This window comes from Mobula hypostoma, chromosome 6, assembly GCF_963921235.1.
Source record: "Mobula hypostoma chromosome 6, sMobHyp1.1, whole genome shotgun sequence".
NCBI lineage: Eukaryota > Metazoa > Chordata > Chondrichthyes > Myliobatiformes > Myliobatidae > Mobula > Mobula hypostoma.
In genome coordinates, this window is record NC_086102.1 from 35162223 (window position 1) to 35188677 (window position 26455).

General features: G+C 41.6%; 1 protein-coding gene across 4 annotated transcripts; it reads left to right on the forward strand.

Moving 5' to 3' along the window:
* The first annotated feature begins 204 nt into the window (after positions 1 to 204).
* On the forward strand, positions 205 to 26455 carry LOC134347931 (NXPE family member 3-like). Of its 4 annotated transcripts, none has more exons than XM_063050572.1 (6): positions 215 to 307; positions 637 to 804; positions 7050 to 7837; positions 13849 to 13922; positions 16135 to 16350; positions 19312 to 26455. In XM_063050572.1, exons 2-6 carry the CDS (start codon positions 697 to 699, stop codon positions 19863 to 19865), a joined length of 1740 nt encoding a protein of 579 aa, XP_062906642.1. In that variant the 5' UTR covers positions 215 to 307; positions 637 to 696; the 3' UTR covers positions 19866 to 26455. The 4 variants fall into 4 exon arrangements, with proteins under 4 accessions (XP_062906644.1, XP_062906642.1, XP_062906645.1 ...); XM_063050575.1 differs by lacking the exon at positions 637 to 804 and adding an exon at positions 964 to 1111 and having other exon boundaries at positions 287 to 359; XM_063050573.1 differs by lacking the exon at positions 215 to 307 and adding an exon at positions 324 to 359.

Sequence of the window (26455 nt, forward strand, 5' to 3'; positions counted from 1 at the left end):
AAGAAGGGAATCCCCTTTCTTTGAAAAAGGAGGACAGCTCCTTCGTCCTGCAATGAAAAGCGTTATCTTTGGAGCATGTGCGTCGAGTCGGAGAATTTGAGAGCAGGGTTTGGCATTTTTACAAATAACAGGGAGGGACGGGTGCAGGCTGTATAAAGATACCAATAGATAAGGTGTTTCCAGAGACTGACACAGAGAGACCGAGAGAGGGGAGGGAGGTGTCAATGTTTCCAGCTGAAGCCGAAAGGTCCGCGTGATTCCAAAAGGATCCAAGTGTTCGGACTTCGGACTGACCAATCCGCAGCCGGTAAAATGTTTCAGTCCTCTTTAATAATTGCAGTTGTAATGAGGGTTTTCGGGTAAGACTACTTTTATTGTGTTAAAATTCTGTAGCGACCCAAAATTAATTAGTGAGACATGTTGGCCGACTTATTTCGGACTTTCTTATTCGAAGATCAATTTTACGACCACCAAGTTCTTTGGCAGTTGATTTCCAAGTTTATTTTGTAAAGTTAATGTGCGTAGCTTCTGTCGGTATATGTTAGTGCTTATCGGGTGCTTGCTTGCTTGCTTGCTTGTTTGTTTGTTTGTTTGTTTGTTTGTTTAATTAATTAATTAATTGATTGATTATTGCAGACGCGCACATTATAAGTGGTTAACAGATTGGTGTGCGCGGGAGTACCTGAATTTACCGATATGGACAAACGAGCTAAATCTAAAGACGTTTATGTCCAGCGTTCGCTGTTCGTGTTTTTGATGCTGTTAGCTCTGACACTGGTCTTTCTAACCCTGCAGAAGACAAAGGTGTGTATAATGGTAAAAGTAAAATGCTCAGTCTGCTGACCAAGGGTTAAAGTGATCGTGTTTATGTGAGCGTTCATCTCCCGTTGAGCTTCTGTCTACGGGAAACGGATTAAAATGGTCACAATCTGTTGTTCGTTACCCCTCTCCTCTTTGTACCAGGGACCTCACCTCTCCGTTCTCCATCCTGATGAGACGTTTCAACGGGAAGGTGGACAATTCTAGTGTTCCAATATTCAATCAATATATGGAGGTCCCAACTACAGGAAGCGTGTTATGACAACTCCTGCAAGAGAAGGAGCCAGGGCAGGTGACAGAAGTGGGTGTAGGGGATCTGGTTATAATAATTACATTAATTACAAGATAATTATGGAGAAGGATAAGACTAATCGTGACTTGAGTTTCTAAATTAGAGAAAGGACAATTTTGACGACATCAGAAAGGATCTGGCATCTGGGGATTGGGATATGTTGTCTTCCAGCAAAGGTATGCTTGGCAAGTGGAAGGCCTTCAAAAGTGAAATATTGAGAGATTTGTTAGAATAAAGGACAAGGCTAGAAGTTTTAGGGAACCCTAGTTTTCAAAGAGTATTGATACCTTGGTTAAGAAGGAGTGCATAGCATGTATAAGCAGCAAGGAGCAAATGGTTCATTAGAAGCATAAGACATAGGAGCAGAATTAGGCCATTCAGCCCATCAAGTCAGCTCTGCCACTTGGTTATGTCAGATGCACTTCCCTCTCAATCCCACTGTCGTGCCTTCTCCCCATAACCTGGCTTATCAGGAATCTACCAACCTTCACTTAAAATACATCCAATGACTTGGCCTCCACAGCCACCTGTGGCAAGAAATTCCACAGATTCACCACCCTCTGGTGATCAAAGTTCTTCCTCATCTCCATTCTAAATGGATGTCTCTCTATTCTGAGGTTGCACCCTCTGGTCCTGGATTCCTCACTACAGGACAAATCCTCTCCATGCCTACTCTATCGAAACCTTTCAATATTTGATAGGCTTCAATGAGATCCCCCTTATTCTCCTAAATTCCAGGGAGTACAGGCCCAGAGCTATCAAATGCTTTTCAAATGATAAACCTTTTATTCCCAAAATAATTAGCCTAAATCTCCTTTGAATTCTCTCCAATGTCAGCACATCCTTTCTTAGATAAGGGACCCAAAACTGCTTGCAATATTCGAAGCCAGGCCTCACCAGTGCATTATACAGCCTTAGCATTACATCCTTGATGTTACATTTTAGTCCTCTTGAAATAAATGCTAACAGTGCATTTGCCTTCACTGACTCAACCTGCAAGTTAACCTTTAGGGAATCTAAAATCCCTTTGGACCTCAGAAATTTGAATTTTCTCTCCATTTAGAAAATAGTCTTTGCTTTTTTTTCCCCTTCTACCAAAGTGCATGACCATATACTTCCCAAAGCTGTCTTCCATCAGCTCTTTCTTTGCCCATCCTCCTAATCTTTATAAGTCCTTCTCCAGCCTCCCTGCTTCCTCAACGCTACTGGCCCTCCACCTATCTTCATATCGCCTGCAAATATGGCCACAAAGCCTTCAATTCTGTCATCTAAATCATTGACATATAATGTAAAAGAAGCAGTCCCAACACCAACCACTGCAGAACACCACCAGTCACTGGCAGTCAATCTGAAAAGGATCCCTTTATTCCCACTCTTTGCCTCCTGGCAATCAGCCAATGCTCTGTCCATGTTAGTATCTTTCCTGTAATACCATGGGCTCTTATCTCGCTAAGCAGCCTCATGTGTGGCAACTTGTCAAAGGCCTTCTGAAAGTCAAAGTGCACAACATTCACCGATTCTCCTTTGTTTATCCTGATGGTATTTCTTCAAAGAATTCGAACAGATATTTCCGGCAAGATTTTCTCTTAAGGGAACCGTGCTGACTTAGGCCTATTTTATCATGTGCCTCCAACTACCCTGAACCCTCATCCTTAACAATCGACTCCAACATCTTCCCAACCACTGAGGTCAGGCTAACTGGCCTATACACTCCTTTCTTCTACCTCCCTTCTTTCTTGAATAGTGGAGTGATATTTGCAATTTTCCAGTCTCTAGAATCATACCAGAATCTAGTGATTCTTGAAACATCATTACTAATGGCACCAGAATCTCTTCAGTTACCTCTCTCAGAACTCTGGGGTGTCGTCCATCCAGTCCAGATGACTTATCTACTTCAGACCTTTCAGTTTCCCAAGCACATTCTCTCCAGTATTAGCAACTGCACTTATTCTGCCCTCAGCACTCTCGAACTTCTGGCATATTGCTAGAGCCAAACATAGCAGTATTACAGTGGAGTAAGGGGAAGTCATCCACAGTGAAGACTGATGCAAAGTACTTATTCAGCTTGTCTGCCATTTCCTTGTCCCTGTTACTACCTCTCCAGCATCATTTTCCAATGGTCCGAATCTCCTCTTGCCTCTCTTTTACTCTTTACAAATCCGAAAAAACATTTGGTATCCTTTTTGAAATTATGGACTAGCTTAGATTCATATTTTATCCTTTCCTTCCTTACGGATTTTTTAGCTGTCTTCTGTTGGTTTTTAAACACTTCCCAATCTTCTAACTTCCCACTAATTTTTGCTCTAGAATATGCCCTCCTTTTAGCTTGCATGTTGAATTTGACTTCCCTTGTCAGCCACGGTTGCATCATTCTGCTTTTAGAATACTTCTTTGGTATGTATCTATCCCATGCTTTTTGAATTGCTCCCAGAAACTCCAGCCATTGCTGCTGTGCCATCAGTTCTGCGAGTGTTCCCTTGCAATCACTTTGGCCAGCTACTCTCTCATGCCTCAGTACTTCCCTTTACTCCACTGTTATAATTATACGTTTGACTTTAGCTTCTCCCTTAACTTCTCTCTCTCAAATTGCAGAGTGAATTCTATCATATTATGATGAATGCCTCCTAAAAGTTCCTTTACCTTGAGTTCCTAATTAAATCTGGTTCAATACCCAACACCTAATCCAGAAAAGCTGATCCCCTTGTGGGCTCATCCATAAGCTGTTCTAAGAAGCCATTCCATAAGCATTCTACAAATTCTTTCTCTTGGGATCCAAAATCAGCACCGACCTGTTTTTCTCAATCTACCTGCATATTGAAATCCCCCATGACTATCGTAACTTTGCCCTTTTGACATGCATTTTCTACCTCCTGTTGTAATTTGTCGCCCTTACCCTGGCTACTGTTCAGAAGCCTATATATAACTCTCTTCAGGGCCTTTTTACCTTTGCAGTCCTTTAACTCTACGCACAAGGATTCAACATCTTCCAATCCTATGTCAACTCTTTCTAAAGATTTGATTTCATTTTTTAACCAACAGAGCCACACAATCCCCTTTACCTACCTGCCTGTCCTTTTGAAACAGTTCGTATCCTTGGATGTTAGGCTTCCAACTGATCTTTTAGCCATGATTCAGTGATGCCCACAATATCATACCTGCCAGTCTCTACGATATCATCTACCTTGCTGTGCAAACAGTGTGCATTCATATATAACGCTTTGAGTCCCGTTTTGTCACCCTTTTCAACTTTGACACACTGTTACATTGCAACTCATCCCAGTGACTGCAATTTTGTCCTGTGATCTGCCTGCATTCTTGACAGTCTCTGCACACTGTTTTTGCTTGTATACCAATAGCCCCTTTCTCAGCCCTATCACTCTGTTTCCCATCCTCCTGCCAAATTAGTTTAAACCCTCCCCAACTGTTCTAGCAAACCAGCCTGGAGGGATATTTGAGTCCTGACGAAGTGCCTCGGTTTGAAATGTCGACTGTATTTCTTCCTATAGATGCTGCCTGGCCTGCTGCGTTCCACTAGCATTTTGTATGTGTTGCTTGAATTTCCAGCCTCTGCAGATTTCCTCATGTTTACAAGGATATTGTTCTCCCTGGGGTTGAGGTGTAACCCATCCCTTTTGTACAGTTCATAACTTCCTTAGAAGAGATCCCAACGATGTAGACATTTGAAACTGTTTCCCCTGTACCCGTTCCTCAGCCACACATTCCTCTTACAAATCATCCAATCCTATCCTTGCGTGGCACAGGCAGCAATCTGCAGATTGCTACTCTGGAGGACCTTCTTTTCAGTTTTACAACTAGGTCCCTAACTTCTCTCCTCAGGATGTCCTTTCTTTTTCTACCTTTGACATTGTTGTACCAAGACTTCTGGCTGCTCATTCTCCCCTTTTAGAATGTCATGGATCTGATCCAAGACATCCCTGACCCTGGCACCTGGGAGGCAACATACCATCTGGGTACCTCTACTGCATCCACAAAATCTGGTGTCTTCGCCTCTACCTGTGGATTTCCCCATCACGACTGTAGTCCTCTTCTTCCTCCTTCCCTTCTGAACCATGGTGACAGATGCAGTGCAGAGACCCAGTCACTGTAGCTTCCCCCTGCTAGGTCCTCCACACCCCCACCCCCTATCAGTATCCAAAGCAGTATACTTACTATTGAGGGGAACAGCCACAGGGGTGCTCTGCACTGGCAGCCCAGCTCTTTTCTCTGTCCTGACAGTCACACTGGTACCTGCCTCCTGTAACTTAGGAGTGACCATGTCCCTGTAGCTCCTATCTGGCACCTCCTCTGTTTCCTGTATAAGTCGAAGGCCATCGAGCTGCAGCTCCAGTTCATTAACACATTCTCTGAAGGGCTGCAGCTGGTGCAGATGTGGTTATCCGGGAGGCCGTAGGTCTCCCAGAATTCCCACATATCACACAGTCCCCGCAGATGAAGAATGAAGATGAAAAAGAAACTTATCAGATACTTACCTCGACTAAGCTTGTTCTTGCTGAAAACTGATGAACCAAAGCCTCCACACTCTAACACTGGTCCACTCACACAATGGCCACTCCACCTGTCCCTACCTTATTTTTATTTGCCCTTGCTAATGAAGGCTATTTGATAGGGCTGCTAGAAAACATAAAGAAATAAGATAATACAAGATGCTATCTTAACATCTCTCATAATTTTGGATACCTCTATCAAATCTCCTGTCATTCTCCTGTGCTCCAGGGTGCTCCTAGGAGTTGGACAATCAACGTGGGGGATGTTTAAAAAGAGCTAGCTTTCAATTAGGATGATGATCAAGAGTTTAAAGGCAGATCTTTGCAGCAGTTTCTTTCAGTCGATGAGCGACCAATCAGCAAGAAGGATTCATTAGAAATAGCCAATAAAAACAGCCCAGGTGCAAGTGGAGAGGCATTCTTGTGAGTGTGCCAGTGTGAAGAGAAATGGTTGATGATGTGTACTTCAGTTATTTTCCCCCAATTATATGCATTATATTGGTATATGTAAAGAATACTATTCCCTTCATTAACTGAGGTTAACTGTAAAGAATGTGCGAATCAATTCATATTTCTCATTTGGTTAGCTTCAGGCACTGGTTCAGTAAATTCACTGTGCTCTCTAGGAAATAATTATAAGCATTTTTATCAATTTATTTTATCTCCAATGTTTAGATGCCCTACAGAATATTATCTGCAGAAATCTTCACTGGAAAATACATGCTCTAATCACTGTATAACAATTCTATGATTTGAGCCATATTCTTTCTTTCAAAATTTTTTATTAGTTTCTACATAAAAGAATACGGAGTACGAGAAAGCATATATAAAGGTTGAAAAAAAAACAACTTCCAGTTACATTGTATCTATTCGTAATAACAATCTCATTACCCGGTGGTCATGTAGGTTAGTTAAAGTTATATTGAAATATCCTAATTTATTACAAAAAAAATCTAACCCCTACCAAGACCAAAGCTGTTTATTAAGGAGAAAAAAGGTAAAATACCTTCTTGTATAATAAAAATAAATAATAGCCAACATCTAAATTAAACAATGAATTGAGGGTTTTGAAAGTTTTGAAAATAATTTAGAAAGAGTCCCCACAATGTTTGATAGTCTTGATGAGATTCAGAAATTGAACGAAGAATCTTCTCCAAATCTAAACATTACATAACATCGCATAACCATTGAGCGTGAATAGGAGGAGAAACATTTTTCCATTTAAACAGAAGTGCCCTCCTAGCTAAATAAGAGAGCTAAAGGCTCTCTGATGTCTTCAACCTGATATCTTGTCCAGCAACAATACTGAATAGTATATTACATAATGAATATAATATTAGAACTATATTCTATAATGATTTTTGACTTGATAATGCTGAACATTAATAAAAAAATGAGTGTGATGATGTTAAAAATAATGTTCCGTTTCATAGTTCAAGCAGTTTTCAACTCCCAGAGGAAAGCCTGAAAGTAGCAAATATCCAGGTCTGAAAGATTATTCCACAATACAGCAGGAAGACAAAGTACAGGAGACTGAATGGATACACAGGCTGGTGCAGTTTGGGTATCTGAAAAACAGCTTCACTCCTGAAGAAAGATTGGAGGGTTCAGTCCTGATGAAAATGATTGAATGGCCAAAGCCTCCCATTGCCGAAGTTCCCTTTCAGAAAAGCAGTGACCCATCACATACTTGCTTTGTTATTTTAAATTCTGGAAAGACTTTCTATGTCGGAGAACAGTTACAAGTGATGCTGCGTATGTATGATTTTGAAAGAAATCCAAAGCACTACGGGGGTGACTATCTCCAAGCCCGGATCCACACTCCAGAGTTGAAAGCCGGTTCAGCAGGAACAGTTATAGATCACCAAAATGGAACTTATCACATCAATTTTACTTTATTCTGGCCAGGAGAAGTCCAAGTGTCTGTTTCCTTGGTTCATCCCAGTGAAGGGATCGAAGTACTTTGGCCACTTCGTGAAGAACAGCCATTTAGAATATTTTTGACAAGTACTTTCAAATATGGGGCTATTTCAGAGGCTACCATATGCAATGTATTTTTACCTCAAACTAAACCAATTTGTAACTTTACTTATCATAACACTGGGGAGCCGTGGATCTGCTACAAACCAAAGAATCTTCCCTGCTCTTCTGATGTCAGCTATAAACAAGCAGGATACGTGAAGCTGCCTTTGGCCGGGGAAGACCTCAGATTTTTCCAAATGTACGTTATTGACATTATTTCTATTATATTGTAACTTCGTTTCTTGATTTAGCAAGACTGCAGCAAGATTGCTCTATGTGTGTGAGGTATGGAGCAGTATGGAATTGCAGGTATTTCATGTTGTAGTTTCCAGCTGATATTCCAATATTGAAATGTCAGCTGTAAACAACACAATGACATACCTGCAAACCGTTTTGGTACAGTGACTTGCAGTCTATTTTAGCTGTAGATTTCAAATGCTTCAAAATGCCAGGTAGTGGATTATTAATGTTCCCTAAAGACATACAATTACATATACCAGAGTGGTTTATGTTATAGTTAAAAGGCATCTCAAGATACCAAAATATATCTATTGAATAGAAGGTATAACTGTATAGTTTTCTTATTCTGTTGATAACTTTGTAATTGAATGTTTACAAATTGGATTGCGCTGGTGCTACATTTAGCACTAATGCCAAATCAAATAAACACCAAAAAATCATAAATTTGGTTAAAGGCCATTTGAAGGAGTGTTAGGGTGGTTCATCTGAAAGAAGAGATCCAAATACTGAAACATAGCCAGACAGAGTGTATTTGAAAAGTATTTTCAAAGCTGGGGATGTTTCAGAGACTACAGTATGCAGTCTGTTTTTGCCTCAAACTCAACCAATCAGTAACTTTATTGATCTCAGGACAGGGGAGCCCTGGTTCTGTTACAGATCAGAGAACCTTCCCTGGTCTTCTCGCATCAATCATGCTATAGGAGGATACGTAAAGGATGTTTTAATTGGAGGAGAAGCGGTGTGTTACATACATTTTCATTTATCCTTATTATGTTACTGGTATTCACAGTATTTTCGGGTTTTACTTCAACATTTGCAGCTTGTTGCTTCTCAATTTGAATTTATTTTGTTTCTTTATTTTGGAGTTGTAACTAATTTAAGAGGTTTCAAGAGTTTCATCGAAGTTTCCTCCTACACTCCAAAAAGGTGCTGGTCAGTAGGTTTAATTAGATTAGATTAGACTAGATTAGATTATGAAGACATGCAGTCCTCTCTTATTGTCATTTAATAATGCATGCATTAAGAAATGAAACAATGTTTCTCCAGAATGATATCACAGAAACATATGACAAACCGACTGAAAAACTGACAAAAACCACATAATTATAACATATAGTTACAACAGTGCAAAGCAATACCGTAATTTGATAAAGAACAGACCATGGCACAGTAAAAAGTCTTAAAGTCTCTCGAAAGTCCCATCATCTCAGGCAGACGGTGAACCTCCAGTGCCGCAAACTTGCCGATGCAGCATCCCGGAAGCATCCGACCACAGTCTGACTCCGAGTCGATCCGAAAACTTCGAGCTTCCGATCAGCTCTCCGACACTGAGCACTGAGCACCATCTCTGCCGAGCGCTTCGACCCCAGCCCTGGCAACAGGCAATAGGCAAAGCTGAGGATTTGGGGCCTTCCCCTCTGGAGATTCTTGATCGCACAGTCGCATTACATACTATAAATTATCGCTATGTTGATAGGAAAATTGGGGGAGGGTGGATAAATATCTGAAAAAGATGTCAGGGAGTGGTAGCACCTCTGGTGAGGGAACATGTAGCGTCCTTTTCAAGGCGGTTAGTCCACCTTTGGTCCCCACCTGGCACTCAGCTCTCACCTGTGGCTCCCCATAGCTGTTTGCTTGCGACAGCGGCCACACCCCGGGCCATGGCTTCGACAAGCCGGCTAAACCAAGTGATCTTAGCCGGCGGGTCTCAAATCCTCGGTGAGATAGGGAGTTGTCTATCCCAGCATGTGAAGACAGACTCTGGCGGATTGAGTGGATGGGACCAATGGAAGGTCCAACAGTCAAGAAGGCGGTTTCTGCAAGCGTTGTGGAATGTGTCGAGTACGACAAGACACAGAAGTTGTCCTGCTCATCCACTGCTCCTAGTCCCATCTCCAGCCGTCTCGACTTCTGTCTTGTCACTGGATCCAGATGGGAATTGGGAAGGGAGAGTGAGCCTGATGCTGCACAACCCTCCCTCACTTAAATCCAAATCATGTGCTGGTCCCGACACCATCAAATGGTGTCAAGATCTTCATCAACATCAATGTTGGACGAACAACAATCTGAAAAAGAACAGGTGAAAGGACAATAAGAGAGGAAGTGGGATTTCTCCAAGCACACCCAGTCCTAGAAGAGGAAATTATGTTCGAACATCTCTGCTTCAGCTGTCCATCGATTTCGATGTTGACTGTTTTTACACGCCTTGCACAGTAATAAGACAGACGGTGTCGTGCCCCCACCATACAGTCTCTCTGGGCTTCCAAATCTGACGCTAAGTGGTACACAGGAGTGTTACAGACTTCGCGGAAAAGGAAGCTGCCCCGCAGTGACAACTAACCGGTCTAGTGATGCTGTCCGTTGTCCAGCACTCTGGTTCCTCCACGTGCCACCAAGGTCGCTGTACCATTGACCCTTTTGGATTCATCCGCCACAGACACCATCAGACGCCCTGCTGCCAGCGTCTTCGTTGGGTGCAGCCTTTGCCTGGATACACTACTGTATTACAATACAGCATAGAACATAGAACAATAGAGCATAGGACAGGCCCTTCAGCCTATGATGTTATGCCAATCTTTTAACCTTTTAACCTACCCCATGATCAACCTAACCCTACCCTCATATATAAGCCCTCCATCACTTACCACTCTCTGTGTCAAAAAAACTACCTTTCACAATGTTTCAGATCGAAAGCCTGCATTAGAACTTCAGGTGGGAGAGGACAGATGGCCAGCATAAAGTTAGAGTGGTGAGAAAGGGTTCTGAGGCGAATCGTGGAATGAAAGGTGATAGGCATCTGTCAGTCCCCCACTCCGTTCACCTCCACTACTTGACCCTAGCTGCCCATCATTTTTCACCCGTCCTCAGTCCACCAATTTCCAGTGGGGTCATCTACAAATTTGTAGGTCACTTTGGAGCTGTGCTCAGGTATAGAGAGAGTGGAAAAGGCGCTAAGCATGAAGCACTTGAGGAGAGCCTGTGTCGATCGTCAGTGAGGGGGAGATGAGATTCCTCGAATGATAGTGGTCTCTCAAGTAAAGAACTGAAGGGTCCAATTGCAGAGGGAGTTATGAACACCCAGGTCTTGGAATTTGATTATTTCACTGGACAACAAATTAACTTTTATTCAATGTAATGCATTTAACTGCATAAGGGTGCTGGCACCTTGCAGTAAAGTTCAGCTCAGCTAAAAATAATTGACGATTTTTGTTTATAGTCAGTGTCTGAGGCTTCTCGTTTAAGTGTCAACAATAATCAGCCAGCACTGATGGATTCCAGTTGCCCTGATACTGTTTCTCCATGACTGCAATGTCCCGGTGAAACCTTTCACCATGCTCATCACTGACTGCACCAAGACTTTGCAGGGAAGCAGTCTAAATGGAATGCAGAAAGTTAATCTTCAGTTACATGTTGCCCTTCATGGTTTTGTGTGCTTGAAACGTGTTGTCAATCAGCTGCACATAGTTTGCTGCTCTGTAGTTGCCAAGAAAATTTTATATGATTTTCTCTGGTCCCACTAGAAGTACTTTGAATTACTTGTCATTGATAACCTGTTTAATTTGTGGACCAACAAAAATTCCTTCCTGAATCATAAAATAACATGTTGCAACATAGATTGGATGGTCAAATCCAGTCTGCCGTATAACAGATGTTAGACACTCCCAAATGCTGACTGACCCTACTCCTACCATTTACAACACTGCTTATCTGGAGCTCATTCTTCCATCAAACCCATGACAGGCTGATAGGCCACATTCATCATGAGAAGCAGAGTGAGGCCATCGGTGTATTGAGGCAGGATTATCTTCCTGCCAAAATCTGGACAGCAAGCAACGAGCAATTTGCTCTGACTATAGCTGCCATGAGATCTGCCGGGAAAGTGGAATCCCTGAGAGCTTGAGGGAGAGAATGCGAGTGAAGGAGAGAGCAGGAATTGGGGAAGGAGGGGTGGGGCAAAGGTCAGCAAACAAGAAGAAAGTGAAGACACAGAAGGAGAGAGAGAGAGAGAGTAGAGAAAGAATGAGGAGTGGCAAAGAGAATGGGGGGGTGCAAAATGGAAGTGGGAGGAAAGAGAAACAAGCACATAGAGAGAGAGAGAGAGAGGTTTCATGCATCTTTGAATGTATTTAATACAGACTAATGGAAACAAATTTCACTGCTCTGCCTGGAACTGGATCCCACCTGGTATTAATTCATGTCATTTGCATCATCCAGCGCCATATCATATTGACTTGGTAATCGACATCCAGAGCAGCAGGGATTGTCAAACCTGGACTGGATCCAGAGACCTCTGCCCAAATTCCATTCCTCTTCCCTTGCAGCATTTCATCTAAAAGAGTTTCAGATTGAGTGTAACCTCCACATCTGATTGGAAACCACACAATCGCTGGAAGTAGAGCATAGGAAAATCCAGAGGACACAAAAGGCCAGAATTGGAGCACTGGAGAAATATTACAGAGACAATCACAAAAGAACTGAACACTATTATGATTTTAAATAACATTAAACATTATAAAATCAAAACATTTTCCATTGAACAATTCATTTTGAGGTAGTTTTCCTTTGGATCATTTTAAAAAATGCTGGCATTTGGTTATTATTTAGCACTTTGATTAAAAGTGCTGTTAATTTTAAATGTGAAAACACTTCGTTCTGAATTTCTGAACAACCCTATATAACACACTGAGATTAATTATACTGTCTAAACATTGTTATTTCAATTTTAGTAGGAAACAAAATATTGGATCGTGAGCAATTATAATCTGTCAAATCAAACATGGTATTACACATACCTCCTGAAAGGATTGATCTCAGTCCATTTGTTTATGAATTACTGAGCTCTATTATAGAAAAGATGAAGATGATTATACCTCGTCTCTATGGTTTTAACCACTGAGTGCTAATAATTGGCATAGCTCCATCAACATGCAGATCCAATCATGAGCCTTGGTGTCATTTGGGTGGAGTTTGCATCTCCCAAGTGCTCCAGTCTCCTCCCAAATCCTGAGGCATACTGGTTGGTAGGTTAATTGGCTATCATAAGCTACCCATAGTACAGGTGAGTGACAGGAGAATTACAGGGGAGCTGAAGGATTTGTGAGAGAGAACAGGTACAGGGAATTAAGTTGGGGAATTGTATGGGATTGAAGGAATGCTTTGAGAGCCAGCGTAGACTCCACAGGCTCCCCTTCTATGTTGTAAGAAAATATCGTTTATGATTATTACAAAGCTTTTTTAAAGTACAATCGTTTCATAGATTCTGTGATGAAAGTACAGAACAGGTTAAATAAAAGGTGCACAGTTAGTTGGATGATATGAAACTTCAAGTATATTAACCAATAAATATTATTTAAATAGATTTACAGATCAAGCAGTTCCTGACGTCTATTCCACGTGAATGCGGAATAGTGTATATCGGGTGGAATTTGATTGTAAACAAGGTGGGACAGCGGAATCACAAACAAGAGACAAGCTGTAGATGCTGGAAGTCCAAGCAACACACACAAAACAACGCAGTGGCATTGTTCCGATCAGATTACTTACGTTTATTTGGTTGATAACAGTCAAGGGAGCTCCCTAATATCACCAGCATAAATTTCACGACATGCTGGTGATATTAGGAAGCTCCTTTGATTGTTATCAACCAAAAGGGTGAATAATCGGATTGGAACAATGCCACTGCACTGATCATCCTCAAGCCTAATGTATTGGTTGTTAGTTACAGAGTTTGATACTTTGAGAAACCTCAGTAGAAATATCATTCAATGTAGGGCAAGCTGGATTTCGCTGGATTTGATGAGTTCTATCAATCATACTATTAATGTTATATTTAATGCCAAAGTTTTGGAAGCTATATTAATTGCATTGGGCTAGGTTGGAGAAATAGAATAGTTAAGGACCTCCTTCGAACTGTCTCCTGAATATTTTACAATGAACATGTGACTTAATCTATGGTATTGACATTTGCAGTGGAGTGACCGTCAAGAGACCCATATTACCCTGTGGCATTGGTCATGTAATCGTAAAGCCATCTCCACGACAAAGTAAGATCATTTACAATCATATTAATAAACTCATAGTTTGTTTGGTATTTAGAGGAAATATAAATAGAGAAGTGGAGCAGTTGTTGACATAAATATCGCAGATTTTTCAAATAAAATATAATTTAATGCACATAGTTCTTTCTTGAATTCGATGAACATCAGCAATGCATTCTTTTAAAATTTGAACTTGTTCAGCAAAATGTACAGTTTTGTTGGGTTAATATTGATCCAGAATTTTACGCTGAATATATTTATTAATTTCCACCCAATTAGTGATTGTTTGTTATACGGGAGATATCATGACCAAGGTGTATTTTTGTAACTTTAGAATAGTTTAGATCAGATTATGAGGACACACAGTCCTCTTTTATTGTCATTTAGTAATAAATGTTTTAAAATATAATTTAAAGTATAATTACTTCTCTAAGACTAACACCTCACTCCTATTCTAGTGCATCAATTAGTGGAGATGGATCATCATGAAATATATATCTAGCCTGAGCATCTCGGCTAGATTCCACAGAAACAGCAGCAATAAATAAAATTGTTGACTTTTTTAGTGGAAAAGCTGTGAGTTAAAAACCATGGTCAACTAGCTGCTAATCACTGGTTTGATGCAGAAATTATAGGTGAGATAATTACTAACAATCTTAAGCATCTTCGTATACAAGTTATTCAGAAAGTAAAATTTCATAAATAAATACTGGTGTTGGTCCCATTGAAGTGGTATCTCCTTTAATGCAGATATTGTATTGCAATTAATACAGAATTAGTGTTATTGATTGAAACATCTGGGGCCAATTTTTGAATAAACGACTTTTCAAGTTTCTATTTGATTCCTTAGAAACAGTCAGGAGCTTTACTATCAAACTATGGGCAACATCTCTGTAGGCAAAAGAGATTTGGATCGAGGCCCTGCAGGGCTGAAAGTAGAGGGTTGCCAGCTGGTATGAAAAGGAATGAGGGAACGGTGAGACAGAGGTTAGCAGGCATTTGATAGGGCTAGATGATGAGTGGCTGAGATAATCATGAGCAATCTTAAACATCTAGGCAGACAGAACCAAGTCGGGGCCAGAAATGTTGAGACCAGTGCTGATCGGAGATAGGTGGAAAAATAAGAAAAAGGAAAATCTAGCAGGTGGGGCCAGGTGGGAGAGGGGAGGGTAGAGACTAAGGCTAGTAGGTAGTAGATGGAACCAAATAAGGGACAGGTAATGAGAAGATGGAGCCATTTGGGGGAAGGGTTATGAAAGGTGAAAAAGGGAAGAAGGAATGCAGGTGGGTAGGTATGTGCAGAATGGGCAGATGGAGTGATGGGGCAGGATAATGAGTTTAGGTAACAAAGGCTGTAGGAATGGAAAAGGCAAACAAACCAAGCGCCTGAGTGGATTGGTGGTAGTGGGAAAGGAACAGAGGGGGCATGGGTTACCTAAAATTGGTAAATTCAATGTCCCTGCCATTGGGCTGCAGGCTACCCAAAAAGAATTTAAGATGCTCTTCTAGGTCGTATTTGACTTCATGACGGTGGAAGAGGCTGAGGACAGGCAGGTCAGTATAGGGAAGGGAAGTCAAAATGGCATACAACTGAAAACTCAAGATGGCTATCACAGGCATTCTGCAGAATGATCGGCTTCTGTGAAAGTTACACAAGATAGACAGAACACAGACATCCCTTCACATTTTGCTTTGAATGCACAGACATGAGAGACACCCCATATGTAGACCATTCTCTCCATATTCAACAACTGGAATAAAAGGAGAAAAGTTCCTTTCCCATACTTTATTTTCTGGTATAGACCACCACAGCTGCATTGGAAGCAATCAGTAGTTGGAAGGTTGAGCTAAGAGGCTCAATAAATGCATGTATATATATATTTCGTTTCCTTCCATCCTCTCTGAGGAAATGAAATTGATGTGGACAGGAAGCTAAACTCATTTGGATATAAAACAATAATGGATCATAAACTCAGAGAGAGCTTTCATGCCACCACTCTCCCAGGACACTCCAGCCCTGACAAGAATCTTAAGAATCTTAATCATTATCCAGATGACCTATAGCTGAATTTAGTGACACAATTAATATCTTGCTTGGATTATAATACTCTTTCCCTCAGTGTAACTCCTTTTTATGGAATTTCCAATTCGTCAATTAAGAATATATTGATAGCCTAAGTTACAGTGTTTCCCGCCGCATGTTTCTTCCTCGCTTTAGGCTCAGCCACAGATCTCGGGGAATGTGTTCGGGGAAAGCCAGTGGTATCACCGGCTGGCTTTTATTTTATGAACCGATGGACATCAACAACCTGTAATATTTGTCACTTTGACACTCCTGCAAAAATTACAAAGTGCCTTCGTGGGAAAAAAGTGTATCTGCTTGGAAATTCTACAATACGCCAGTGGTTTGAATACCTGAATGTCTTCCTTCCAGGTTAGTACAATTTGTCTGGCTTTTTAAAATATAAAACTGAAATAAGCACTACTCTTTTAGAGCTTAGAAACAAAAAGGTGGGTCACTCGAGTGGGGGCGTATTATAGATCTCCCAATAGTCAGTAGGCACTTGAGCAGCTGGCTGGAGAAATTGTTCATAGTTGTAAGAATAAGTGGTTGCATTAGTGGTACATCTGAATTTTCCCAGTGTTCACTGAACTCCCCAAAGTGTTAAAGGCCTGGATGGGGTGGAATTCGTGAAATGTGTCGAAGAAAGATTCCTAAGTCAATATGCAGGAGGACCCTAACTGGGTGGGTGCAGTGCCAGAAGTACTCTTAAGGAATGAGGCAGAGCAAGAAACCGAAGTGTTAGTCATGGGGCACTTTGGCTCTGTTCACCATAATTCCTATTGTCTTCAGATAGTGATGGAAAAGGATAGGACAGGTCCACAGGTTAGGGCTAATTTTGGGGGAATCAGTTAAGCTCAGAATTATTTATATTGTTGAGACATCTTGTGAAATTAGTTGTTTTAAGCAGCAGCAGGTCAGTAGTATCAGTCCTGCCTAGTAAAAATTACAGAGCGCCAAATGGATTTCAATACAGGTAAATGTGAAATGATGCAAATTTGAAAGTCAAACAAGCATTGATCTTATACTACGAATGGTGGGGCACTAGGGAGTGTAATGGAGCAGAGGAGCCTTAGGGTACAAGTGCTTAGTTCTTTGAAAGCAGCAACTCAAATAGGCAGTGTGGTGAAAAAGGCATTGAGCACACTGACGTTCATCGGTCAGGGCACTGAGCAGAAGAGTTGAGACTCCATGTTGCATTTGTATAAGTTGTTGGTGAGACTGCACTTGGAGTTTTGTGCAGAGTACTAGTCACCCTGTATGTAAAATCGTGTTGCACTAAACATCGGAATTGACTTCATTGGTAGATAAAAGGGTAAAATAACTGGCTGCTGTGAACTGCCCCTAGCGTGGATGAGCAATGACAGGAAAATGCCCGGTTGGTGTGAAGCAGTGAACAGGCACGAAGGAGAATGTTACCGGAAAATAAGTGAGGGAATGTGATTGACAGGAATGCGCTAAAAGCTGGCAGAGACAATGGGCCAAAAGGCCAAATTCTGTGTCATTAAAGATTACGAAATACAGAAACTCTGATAATCTGCCTACAGGAGCTCTCCAGGTTGCAGAAGACCTGACTTATAGAAATCTTGATGCAAATTCCCCTATAAATTTTTAAAACGCTTTTCAAGATATTCTAGATACAAAATGGTGAACTTTTTAATTCATTAGTACATCCATAATTCCTGAATATGTATATTAGTTATGAAGCACAAATGTCTTAAGAGGTTATGAATGTACTAATAATTCAAGAGGCAAACAGTCTTTAAAAGAACTGTTTACATGTAGCCATCCTGAGTAATTAAACAGATGCATTATTTTTAAGAATGCTGCTGCTGGTTCACATAGGGGTGGGGGTACAATGTAATAGATTTGCTTTGGAAACTCACAAGGCAAACTCTTCTATTGATACTTAAAAATCCTTATCAAAACATTGATACAGTAAGGCCATCAAAATTAATCAATGGATGTTGGATATTCTGATTCTGTACCACTGTAACCACACAGGGGAAGATAAAAAGAATGTTCATGTTCAAAGTTTACAATAAATTCTTTCGTGATGTGCGCTGCCAATGTCGGAACCCAAATGCGGAGGAAAGACAGACTCTGATGTAGGGACAGTGACCAGAGTTTATACATAAGAATTCCAACAAAATGTCGGTGGCTCAGCCGAGCGACACTGCCAGATGTAACGTTCTCAGAACTTGGACCCTGTGATTAGCACGAATCAGGTGTCCACTTGTATAATACAAGTAGCACAAAATCCCTGAACCTATCAAAGTAAACTTACGTTTAAACAGAAAGCACCAGGACACTGCATTCCAAACAGCAAGACCCTCCAGAAAAAAACACAAGGACCTCTAAATGATTAATGTATCTTATTAAACAACAATTAACCAATTCAGTTGCTTTTAAAATCCTCAGCCCAATGTTCTCTGGCTCCCAGCACAAGCTCAAAGAGCTCATACAAAATGTATTATCAAAAAATGTACTGTATATGTCAGCATATACTAAGTGGAGATTCATTTTCTTGCGGGCATTCACAGCAGACACAAAGAAATACAATGGAATCAATGAAAAACTACACCCAAACAAAGATGGACAAAATAGCCATCATGTTAATCAACCCTGAGTAAAATTGTTCATTTTTTGACTTAGGGAAAAATTGGCTGAAGGACAATTGACAGGAACAGAACCCTAATGTAAACTGGTATGGGCCTGTATACGGAAATGAGCCAGATGCTGAATCAGATACTGTTTGACATCTCCCTTCTGACCAAGGGCCTGTTTCAAATTATTGGGAAATTGATTATAACACAGGGTAACATATACAGTACAACATACAGTTGTCCAGAAAGTTTGTTAATGTAAGAACACCGAAGTACCAGGTGTGCTGAATTATTGGGGTTTTGCTGTAATATGAGAATTGTTGGAGCTTGGAGTCTTTGGAGCAGCAGTTGACTTACTCACCTCAGGATACCCAGCCTCAATGCACATGTGACCATAGTAGTTCTGTGGCTGCTCTAGACAACGTAATAGGATCCAACAATAGTAATATAACTGAATGTCAAAGAGGAGGTAATTCTCTCCCATTGGAAACAGTCATAGGTTGGCACTGTGTAGTTGGAAGGGTTCCAAATTGTTTCCAATTTGCCAGTCTATACTTGCTCTTTGATTCTGCTGTGAGAAATACCTCTGTTCATTCAGCTCTATCCTTGTGAGGTAGGTAAATCAATGGCTCCCTTTGGTGTTATGTTCTTTGTATTTTCAGTTTCAAAAACATTAATATCTTCAATATTATAACTTAACGACTTAAATATAATCTATTCTGTTTAGATCTTAGAAAGTTCGATCTTGGCAACCGTACTAGGGTTGGCCTTTTGTGTGCTTTGGACAAAGAAAACAATATCATGCTGGAACATCATGCTCACGGCCCACCAATGCAATTCAGAAGTGTTTCAAGTCATCATTTGTACTATATTTCAAAAACACTGGATGAAATTGAAGAAAGGAAAGACGTAGTTATTGGCATCACCTTATGTGCCCATTTCAACACTTTCCCTCTGGATGTTTACATCAGAAGGCTGCAGTATATCCGGAGATCAATTCTACAGCTGCTCAGCAGGAATCCAGATACAGTGATTGTTATAAAGACTGGGAATGTATGGGAGCCTAGAGCAGGTTATATTCTTAACTACAATGACTGGTTCTCTTATCAACTCGATGTATTGATGAGAAGAATATTTGTATACATGAACGTTGCATTTGTGGACGCGTGGGAAATGACCATAGCCCACTACTTGCCCCATAATATACACCCTCAACAAATTATTATAAAGTATGAAATAGACGTGTTTCTTTCATATGTGTGTCCTTCTGAAAAGGAATAAAGGTATTTGCTTACCATGTAAAGCAAAATCTAGATAATAACATTGGAAATAGACTTAGGATGTAGACATAGAAACCTACAGCACATTACAGGCCCTTTGGCCCACAATGATGTGCTGACCATGTAACCTACACGACAAACTGCTGAGAATTTCCCGACCGCATAGCCCTCTATTTTTCTAAGCTCCATGTACCTACCCAAGAATCTCTTAATACCTTATTGTATCCACGTCTACCACCATCGCTGGCAGTGCATTCCATCAGCCCACCACTCTGTGTGAAAAACTTACCTCTGACATCCCATTATACTTACTTCCACGCACTGTAACACTATGCCCCCCCTGTGTTAACCATTTCAGACCTGAGAAAAATTTCTGGCTATCCACACGATCAATGTCTCTCATCATCTTATACACCTTTTTCAGGTCACCTCTCATTCCCTGTCTCACTAAGGAGTAAAGGTCACGTTCACTTAACCTATTCTCAGAAGGCATTGACCCCAATCCAAGCAACATCCTTGTAAATCTCTTCTGCACTCTCTCTATAGTATCCACATCCTACCTGTAGTGAGGTGACCAGAACTGAACACAGTACTCCAAGTGGGGTCTAACTGAGGTCTTATATAGCTGTAACATTACTTCACAGCTCTTGAACTCAATCCCACGGGTTCCCAATGCACCATACGCCTTCTTAACAACACTGTCAACCTGTGCAGACCCCAAGATATCTCTGATTCTCCACACTGCCAAGAGTCTTACCATTAATATTATGTCTTCAAATTGACTTACTAAAATGAACCACTTTACACTTAACTGGGTTGAACTCCATCTGCTACTTCTCAGCCCAGTTCTGTATCTTATTGGTGTATCACTGTAACATCTGACAGCTGTCCAGACTATTCACAACACCCCCAACCTTTGTGTCATCAGAAAACTTACTAACCCACCCTTCTACCTCCTCATCCAGGTCAACTATAAAAATCACAAAGAGGAGGGGTCCCAGAACAGATCCCTGTGGAACAGCACTGGTCACCGACCTCCATGTAGAATATGAACCATCTACAATCACCCTTTACTTTCTGTGGGAAAGCCAATTCTGGATCCACAAAGCAAGGTCTCCTTGGATCTCATGCTTCATAACTTTCTGAATGAGCCTTGCGTGGGGTACCTTATCAAATGCCTTACTGAAATCTATATACACCACATCCACTGCTCTACCTTCGTCAATGTGTTTTGTTACATTCTCAGAAAATTCAGTCAGGCTCCTAATGCATGACCTTCCCTTGACAAAGCCATGCTGACTATCCCTAATCAGATAATGTTTCTCCAAATGCTCATAAATCCTGCCTCTCAGGATCTTCTCCAACAACTTGCCACCACTTAAATAAGACTCACTGATCTGTAATTTCCTGGCTTATCTCTACTCCCCTTCTTGAACAAGGGAACAACATTTGCAACCCTCTAATCCTCTGGTACTTCTCCCTATAGATGACTCAAACATCATCGCTGGAGGCTCAGCAATCTCCTCTCTCACTTCCCACAGTAGCCTAGGGTATATCTTGTCCAAACCCAGTGACTTATCTAACTTAATGCTTTTCAAGAGCTCCAGCACAACCTCTTTCTTAATGACTATATGCTCAAGTGTTTCAGTCCTCTGCAAGTCATCCCCACAATTGCCAAGGTCCTTTTCCCTGGTGAATACTGAAGCAAAGTATTCATTAAGTACCTCCGCTACCTCCTCTGACTCCATGCACATTTGGTCCTATTCTCACATGGCTCATCCTCTTGCTCTTCACGTAGTTGTAGAATGCCTTGGGGTTTTCCTTAATCCTGTTCACTAAGGCCTTCTCATGGCCCCTTCTAGCTCTCCTAATTTTATTCTTAAGCTCCTTCCTGGAAACCTTGTAATTTTTCTAGAGTTCTAATATTACCTAATTTCTTGAACCTTTCGGAAGTTTTTCTTCTTAACTAAATTTTGCACATCCTTTGTACACCATAGTTCTTTTACTCTATCATCCTTTCCTTGCCTCAATGGAACATACCTATGCAGAACGCCATGCAAATGTTCCCCGAACATTTGCCACATTTCTGCTATGCTTTCTACCCTGAGAACATCTGCTGCCAAGTTTCTGCCCAACAGCATCATATTTCCCCCTACCGCAATTAAATGTTTTTCCAAATTGTCTGCTCCTATCCCTCTCCAGCGTTATGGTGAAGGAGATAGAGTTGTGATCACTACCTCCAAAATGCTCTCCCATCAAGAGCTCTGACACCTGACCAGGTTCATTTCCCAATACCAGATCAAGTTCAGCCTCTCCTCTAGTTGGCCTATCTACATAATACATCAGGAAACCTTCCTGAACACACCTAACAAACTCCACCCCTGGCTTTAAGGAGATGCCAGTCAATCTTAGGAAAGTTAGTCTCCTATCAGAAGAATCCTATTATTATTGCACCGTTCCAGAATCTGCCTCCCTTTTGGCTCCCTGATGTCTCTGTTACTGGGTAGGATGTTAAAGGAAGGATGTGGGGTCGATTTTTAAAAAAAAAGAACATCCAGTAGAGTTATTAGCTCCTTCCTGTTTCTGACTTTCACCCACACTGACTCAGTAGACAATTCCTCCATCAATTCCTCTTTTTCTGCAGCCGTGATACTATCCCTGACTTGCAATGCCTCTTTTGCCTCCATCCTGTCCTTCTTGAAACATCTAAAGCTTGGCACACTCAGAAGTCATTCCTGCCCGTGACGTCCAAGTCTCTGTAACAACCACAACGTCACAGTTCCACATACTGATCCATGCTCTAAATTCATCCACCTTATTTATGGTACACCCTGAATTAAAATAGACACATCTCAAACTATCTGGCTGAGTTAAGTTTTACTCTATCATCTGCCTTTCCTTTCTCACAAACTCCCCACCAGCTGGCTCTTCTTCAGCACCAACTGCCTCTTCAGTTTGGTTCTCAGCCCCCTGAAAATCTAGTTTAACCCCTCCCCAATAACATTAGCAAACCTTCCTTCCATAACATTGGTTCCCCTTCAGTTCAGATGCAATCTGTCCCACTTGTACAGCTCACCCCTCCCCCCACCCCCCAGAAAGATTCCAGTGATTCAAGAACTTGAAACCATCTCCTCAGCCACTCATTCGTCTGCGCTATCTTCCTGTTCTGACCTTCCCTAGCCCGTTACACTGGGAGAAATCCGAAGATTACCACTTTGGAGGTCCTGCTCTTCAGCTTCCTTCCTAACTCCCTAAACTTACTGCACAGGACCTCTGCTGCTCTCCTGCCTATGGCATAGGTACCAGCGTGTACCACAACCTCTGGCTGATCACTCTCCCCTTCAAGAATATTCTGCAACTACTCAGAGACATCCTAGATCCTAGTACCCGGGAGGCAACGCACTATCCTGCCTTCTCTTTTGCTGCTGAAGAATCTTCTATCTGTCCCTTAACTACTGAGTTTCTTATGACTATTGGTCCGCCTGACTTCACCCTACCATTCTGAGGCTCAGAGCCGGCCACGGTAATATTGGTCTGGTTGCTGCTGCCTTGCCCAGATAGGACAACCCCTTGAGCAGTATCCAAAGGGGTCTGCCTGTGGCTGAGGGGAATGGCCACAGGGGGACCCTGCACTGACTTCTTGCTCCCTTTACCTCTCTCGGTCTTCACCCATCTACTCCCTGAATTCTGCACTGGGTGTAACCACCTGCTCAAAAGTCTTATCTATTAATTGTTCTGCTTCTCGGATGATCCTTAATTCATCCAACTCCAGCTCCTTAATGCCGTCTTTCATGAGCTGGAGCTGGCTGCCCTTCCTGCAGGTGTAGTCATCTGGGAGACCATCAGGTTCCATAAATTCCCACATCCTACAGGAGGAGCATTCCACTGCCATATCTGCCATCCTGTCTGCACTGTACAATGGGCAACCAAGACCAAATCAGCAATAATGAAAGGAAAAAGCTACCCTTCTTACCTGTTTCTTTGGCCTCAGCCTCTTCTCATCGAAGCCTCTAAGTTCCTACTCTGACTGTAGCCCCCATTCCGATGATGGCCGCTCCAATAGACCCCATCTCTCTTTCATGGTTTAAAAAATAAGAAGAATAAACCACACAAGGAGAAAGAACTCACCACGTTTCGTGATGCTCTGCCTGCCTTCCACTGCCGCGAATGCCTCTGATGCTTCCCGCGCCTGAGCACTGGCCATTGTTTTTAAGAAAAACATCAAGAACTGCATCTTCCAGCTCTCCACCCTGACCTGTATCCTGTGACAACCATCTTCATTATCCACACCTCTACCAATTCTGTGTCATCCAGAAACTTACTATCATCTGGCCCATATCAGTCTCCTCAAAAAACTCAGTCAGACCAGATACCCACTGGTCACACCGGGCATCCCTAATCTATCGTTTTCTTTCCAAGACACAGGAAGTTCCACAGATGCAACACATACAAAATGCAGGAGGGACTGAACAGATCAGGCAACATCTTTTGATAGGAATAAACAGCTGATGTTTCATCCAAGACCTTTCAGCAGGTCTAGGAAGAAAGGGGAAAAATGCCAGAGTAAGAAGGTGCCCACCTCTTTCCCTTCTTCCCTGGTCCATTCTCGTCTCTCATTAGATTCCTACCTCTTCAGCCCTTTATGGTTTCCCACCACCTGCCTGCTTCTTACTTCTTCCCCCCCTTAAAATTGATGTGCAATTTTAAACATGTCATTTGTTTTGAGAAATTGAATTCTATTCTTTGAATTAATTTTTGTCATGGTTAATAAATGCTTTCTGTCACACATGATTCATATTCAGCTAGCACAGTTTGTTAGCATTCTTTACTGTAAGCTTCAATCAAAGTAATAATTTTAGCTTTGATATTCAACTATTTTGTTTCAACTTTGATTTTTGAATATCCAGGTTGTTTTCTTTGTGTCTTCACCAGTTGTGTGAAAATTGAAGTTGCATAGCAGAGCCATTATATAGAATTATGCTAAAGTAAGGGTGGTCAACCTTTTACATTCCATGCATCAATTTTTTCACGTACGAGTTCTATATTAACATTTTTACAAGAATTGTGGGGGTACAAGAATTGTATGGTGCACCTGAACTTGTGCGTGAAAAAACTTTGATGGATGAACGTAAAACATCGGCCACCCCTGTGCGAAAGGATTCATTGAACAACCATAATCATTTCAGGGAACTTTAGGTTTATTGATGTTATTGTCTTAAATTACGATCAATAATTAAAGTGGTTTGAAGTCTAAATTAGACATGTCCGACTGGAGATGCTAAAATTAGAATTAGACCGAAAGGATACACAATGTTAGATTATGAGAACACTCAGTCCTCTTTTATTGTCATTTAGAAATGCATACATGCATTAAGAATGATACAATGTTTCTCTGGCGTGATATCACAGAAAACAAGACTAACACTGACAAAACCACATAATTATAACATATAGTTACAGCAGTGCAAAGCAATACCATAATTTGATGAAGAACAGTCCATAGGCAGAGTAAAAAAAATAGTCTCAGTCCCCGAGTCGATCGACTCCCGAGTCCCCGATAGCGGCGGCTAAAGGGAGAAACTCCCTGCCATAAACCTCCAGACACCGTCAACTTGCCAATACCTTGGAAGCAGCCGACCCCAGCCGACTCGGTACGAGTGCATCTGTCCGAAAACTCCGAGCTTCCGAGCAGCCTCTCGAGCGCCATCCTCTGCCGAGCGCCTTCGACCTCTCCCCGGCAGCTGAAACACGCAAAGCCGTGGGTTTCGAGGCCTTCAGCTCCAGATGTTCCGGTTACCACACAGTAGCAGCAGTAGCAAAGCAGACATTTCAGAAATTTTCCAGATGTTCCGCTGTGCACTCACGTCTGTCTCCATCAAATCAGGATTGTGCACGGTCCCGTACTTGACAGACAACAGATATTATGTCACCAATATTACATCACCAATAGACCAGAAATCCTAGAGCTTGGGGAGTTTTAAATATCAAAGTTTTACCAACCAATTGATAAAAAGGAAAAATTGCATGTGAGAATAAACATGCAAATGTTCTTACAATAACTGAAAATAAATAAGCACGAGAAGATCATTGCATAATTGGGCATTCAATTTGTTTTACAAAGGGGAAAATACTTAACATATCTGCATAATCTCTGAGTGTGTGGGTTTCAGCCAAGCACTCCGTTTTGATTCCCCATTGCAGAGAAGTGCTGCCAGTTGAACTGAGTATTGCAAATTATCCCTTGGTCAAGGGAAGAGTCAAAAGGAATCAAAGAGGAGCTGACGGCTGTGTAAGAGAGAATGTGGAGTGGGGCTCATGGAATTGTTCTGCTGTGAGCTGGCATGAACTGGAGCAGCCGAACGCCTGCCTTCTGTGTTGAGATGAGCAGAAGCTCAGAACGAGTGCGAAGTAAGGGCTTGGAGAGGGTGGGAATTGGGAATCTGGAGTTTGAAGTGGAGCAGTCTCTGCAGAATGTTTTCTAGAAGAACTAGGAGAGGCAATATTATGTGGGCTGGTGGTCCCAGGGGCAGCCTACATGTACAATTGCACATCCAGCCTCCCAGGAGTTGTCTACATGTATGTGTAGACTGT

Coding starts and splice junctions, on each gene's coding strand:
- LOC134347931 (XM_063050572.1), top strand. CDS start 697: ATGGACAAACGAGCTAAATCTAAAGACGTTTATGTCCAGCGTTCGCTG. Junction 13,923..16,134: donor AAAGCCATCTCCACGACAAA/GTAAGATCATTT, acceptor TCCTCGCTTTAG/GCTCAGCCACAGATCTCGGG. Junction 16,351..19,311: donor CCTGAATGTCTTCCTTCCAG/GTTAGTACAATT, acceptor TATTCTGTTTAG/ATCTTAGAAAGTTCGATCTT.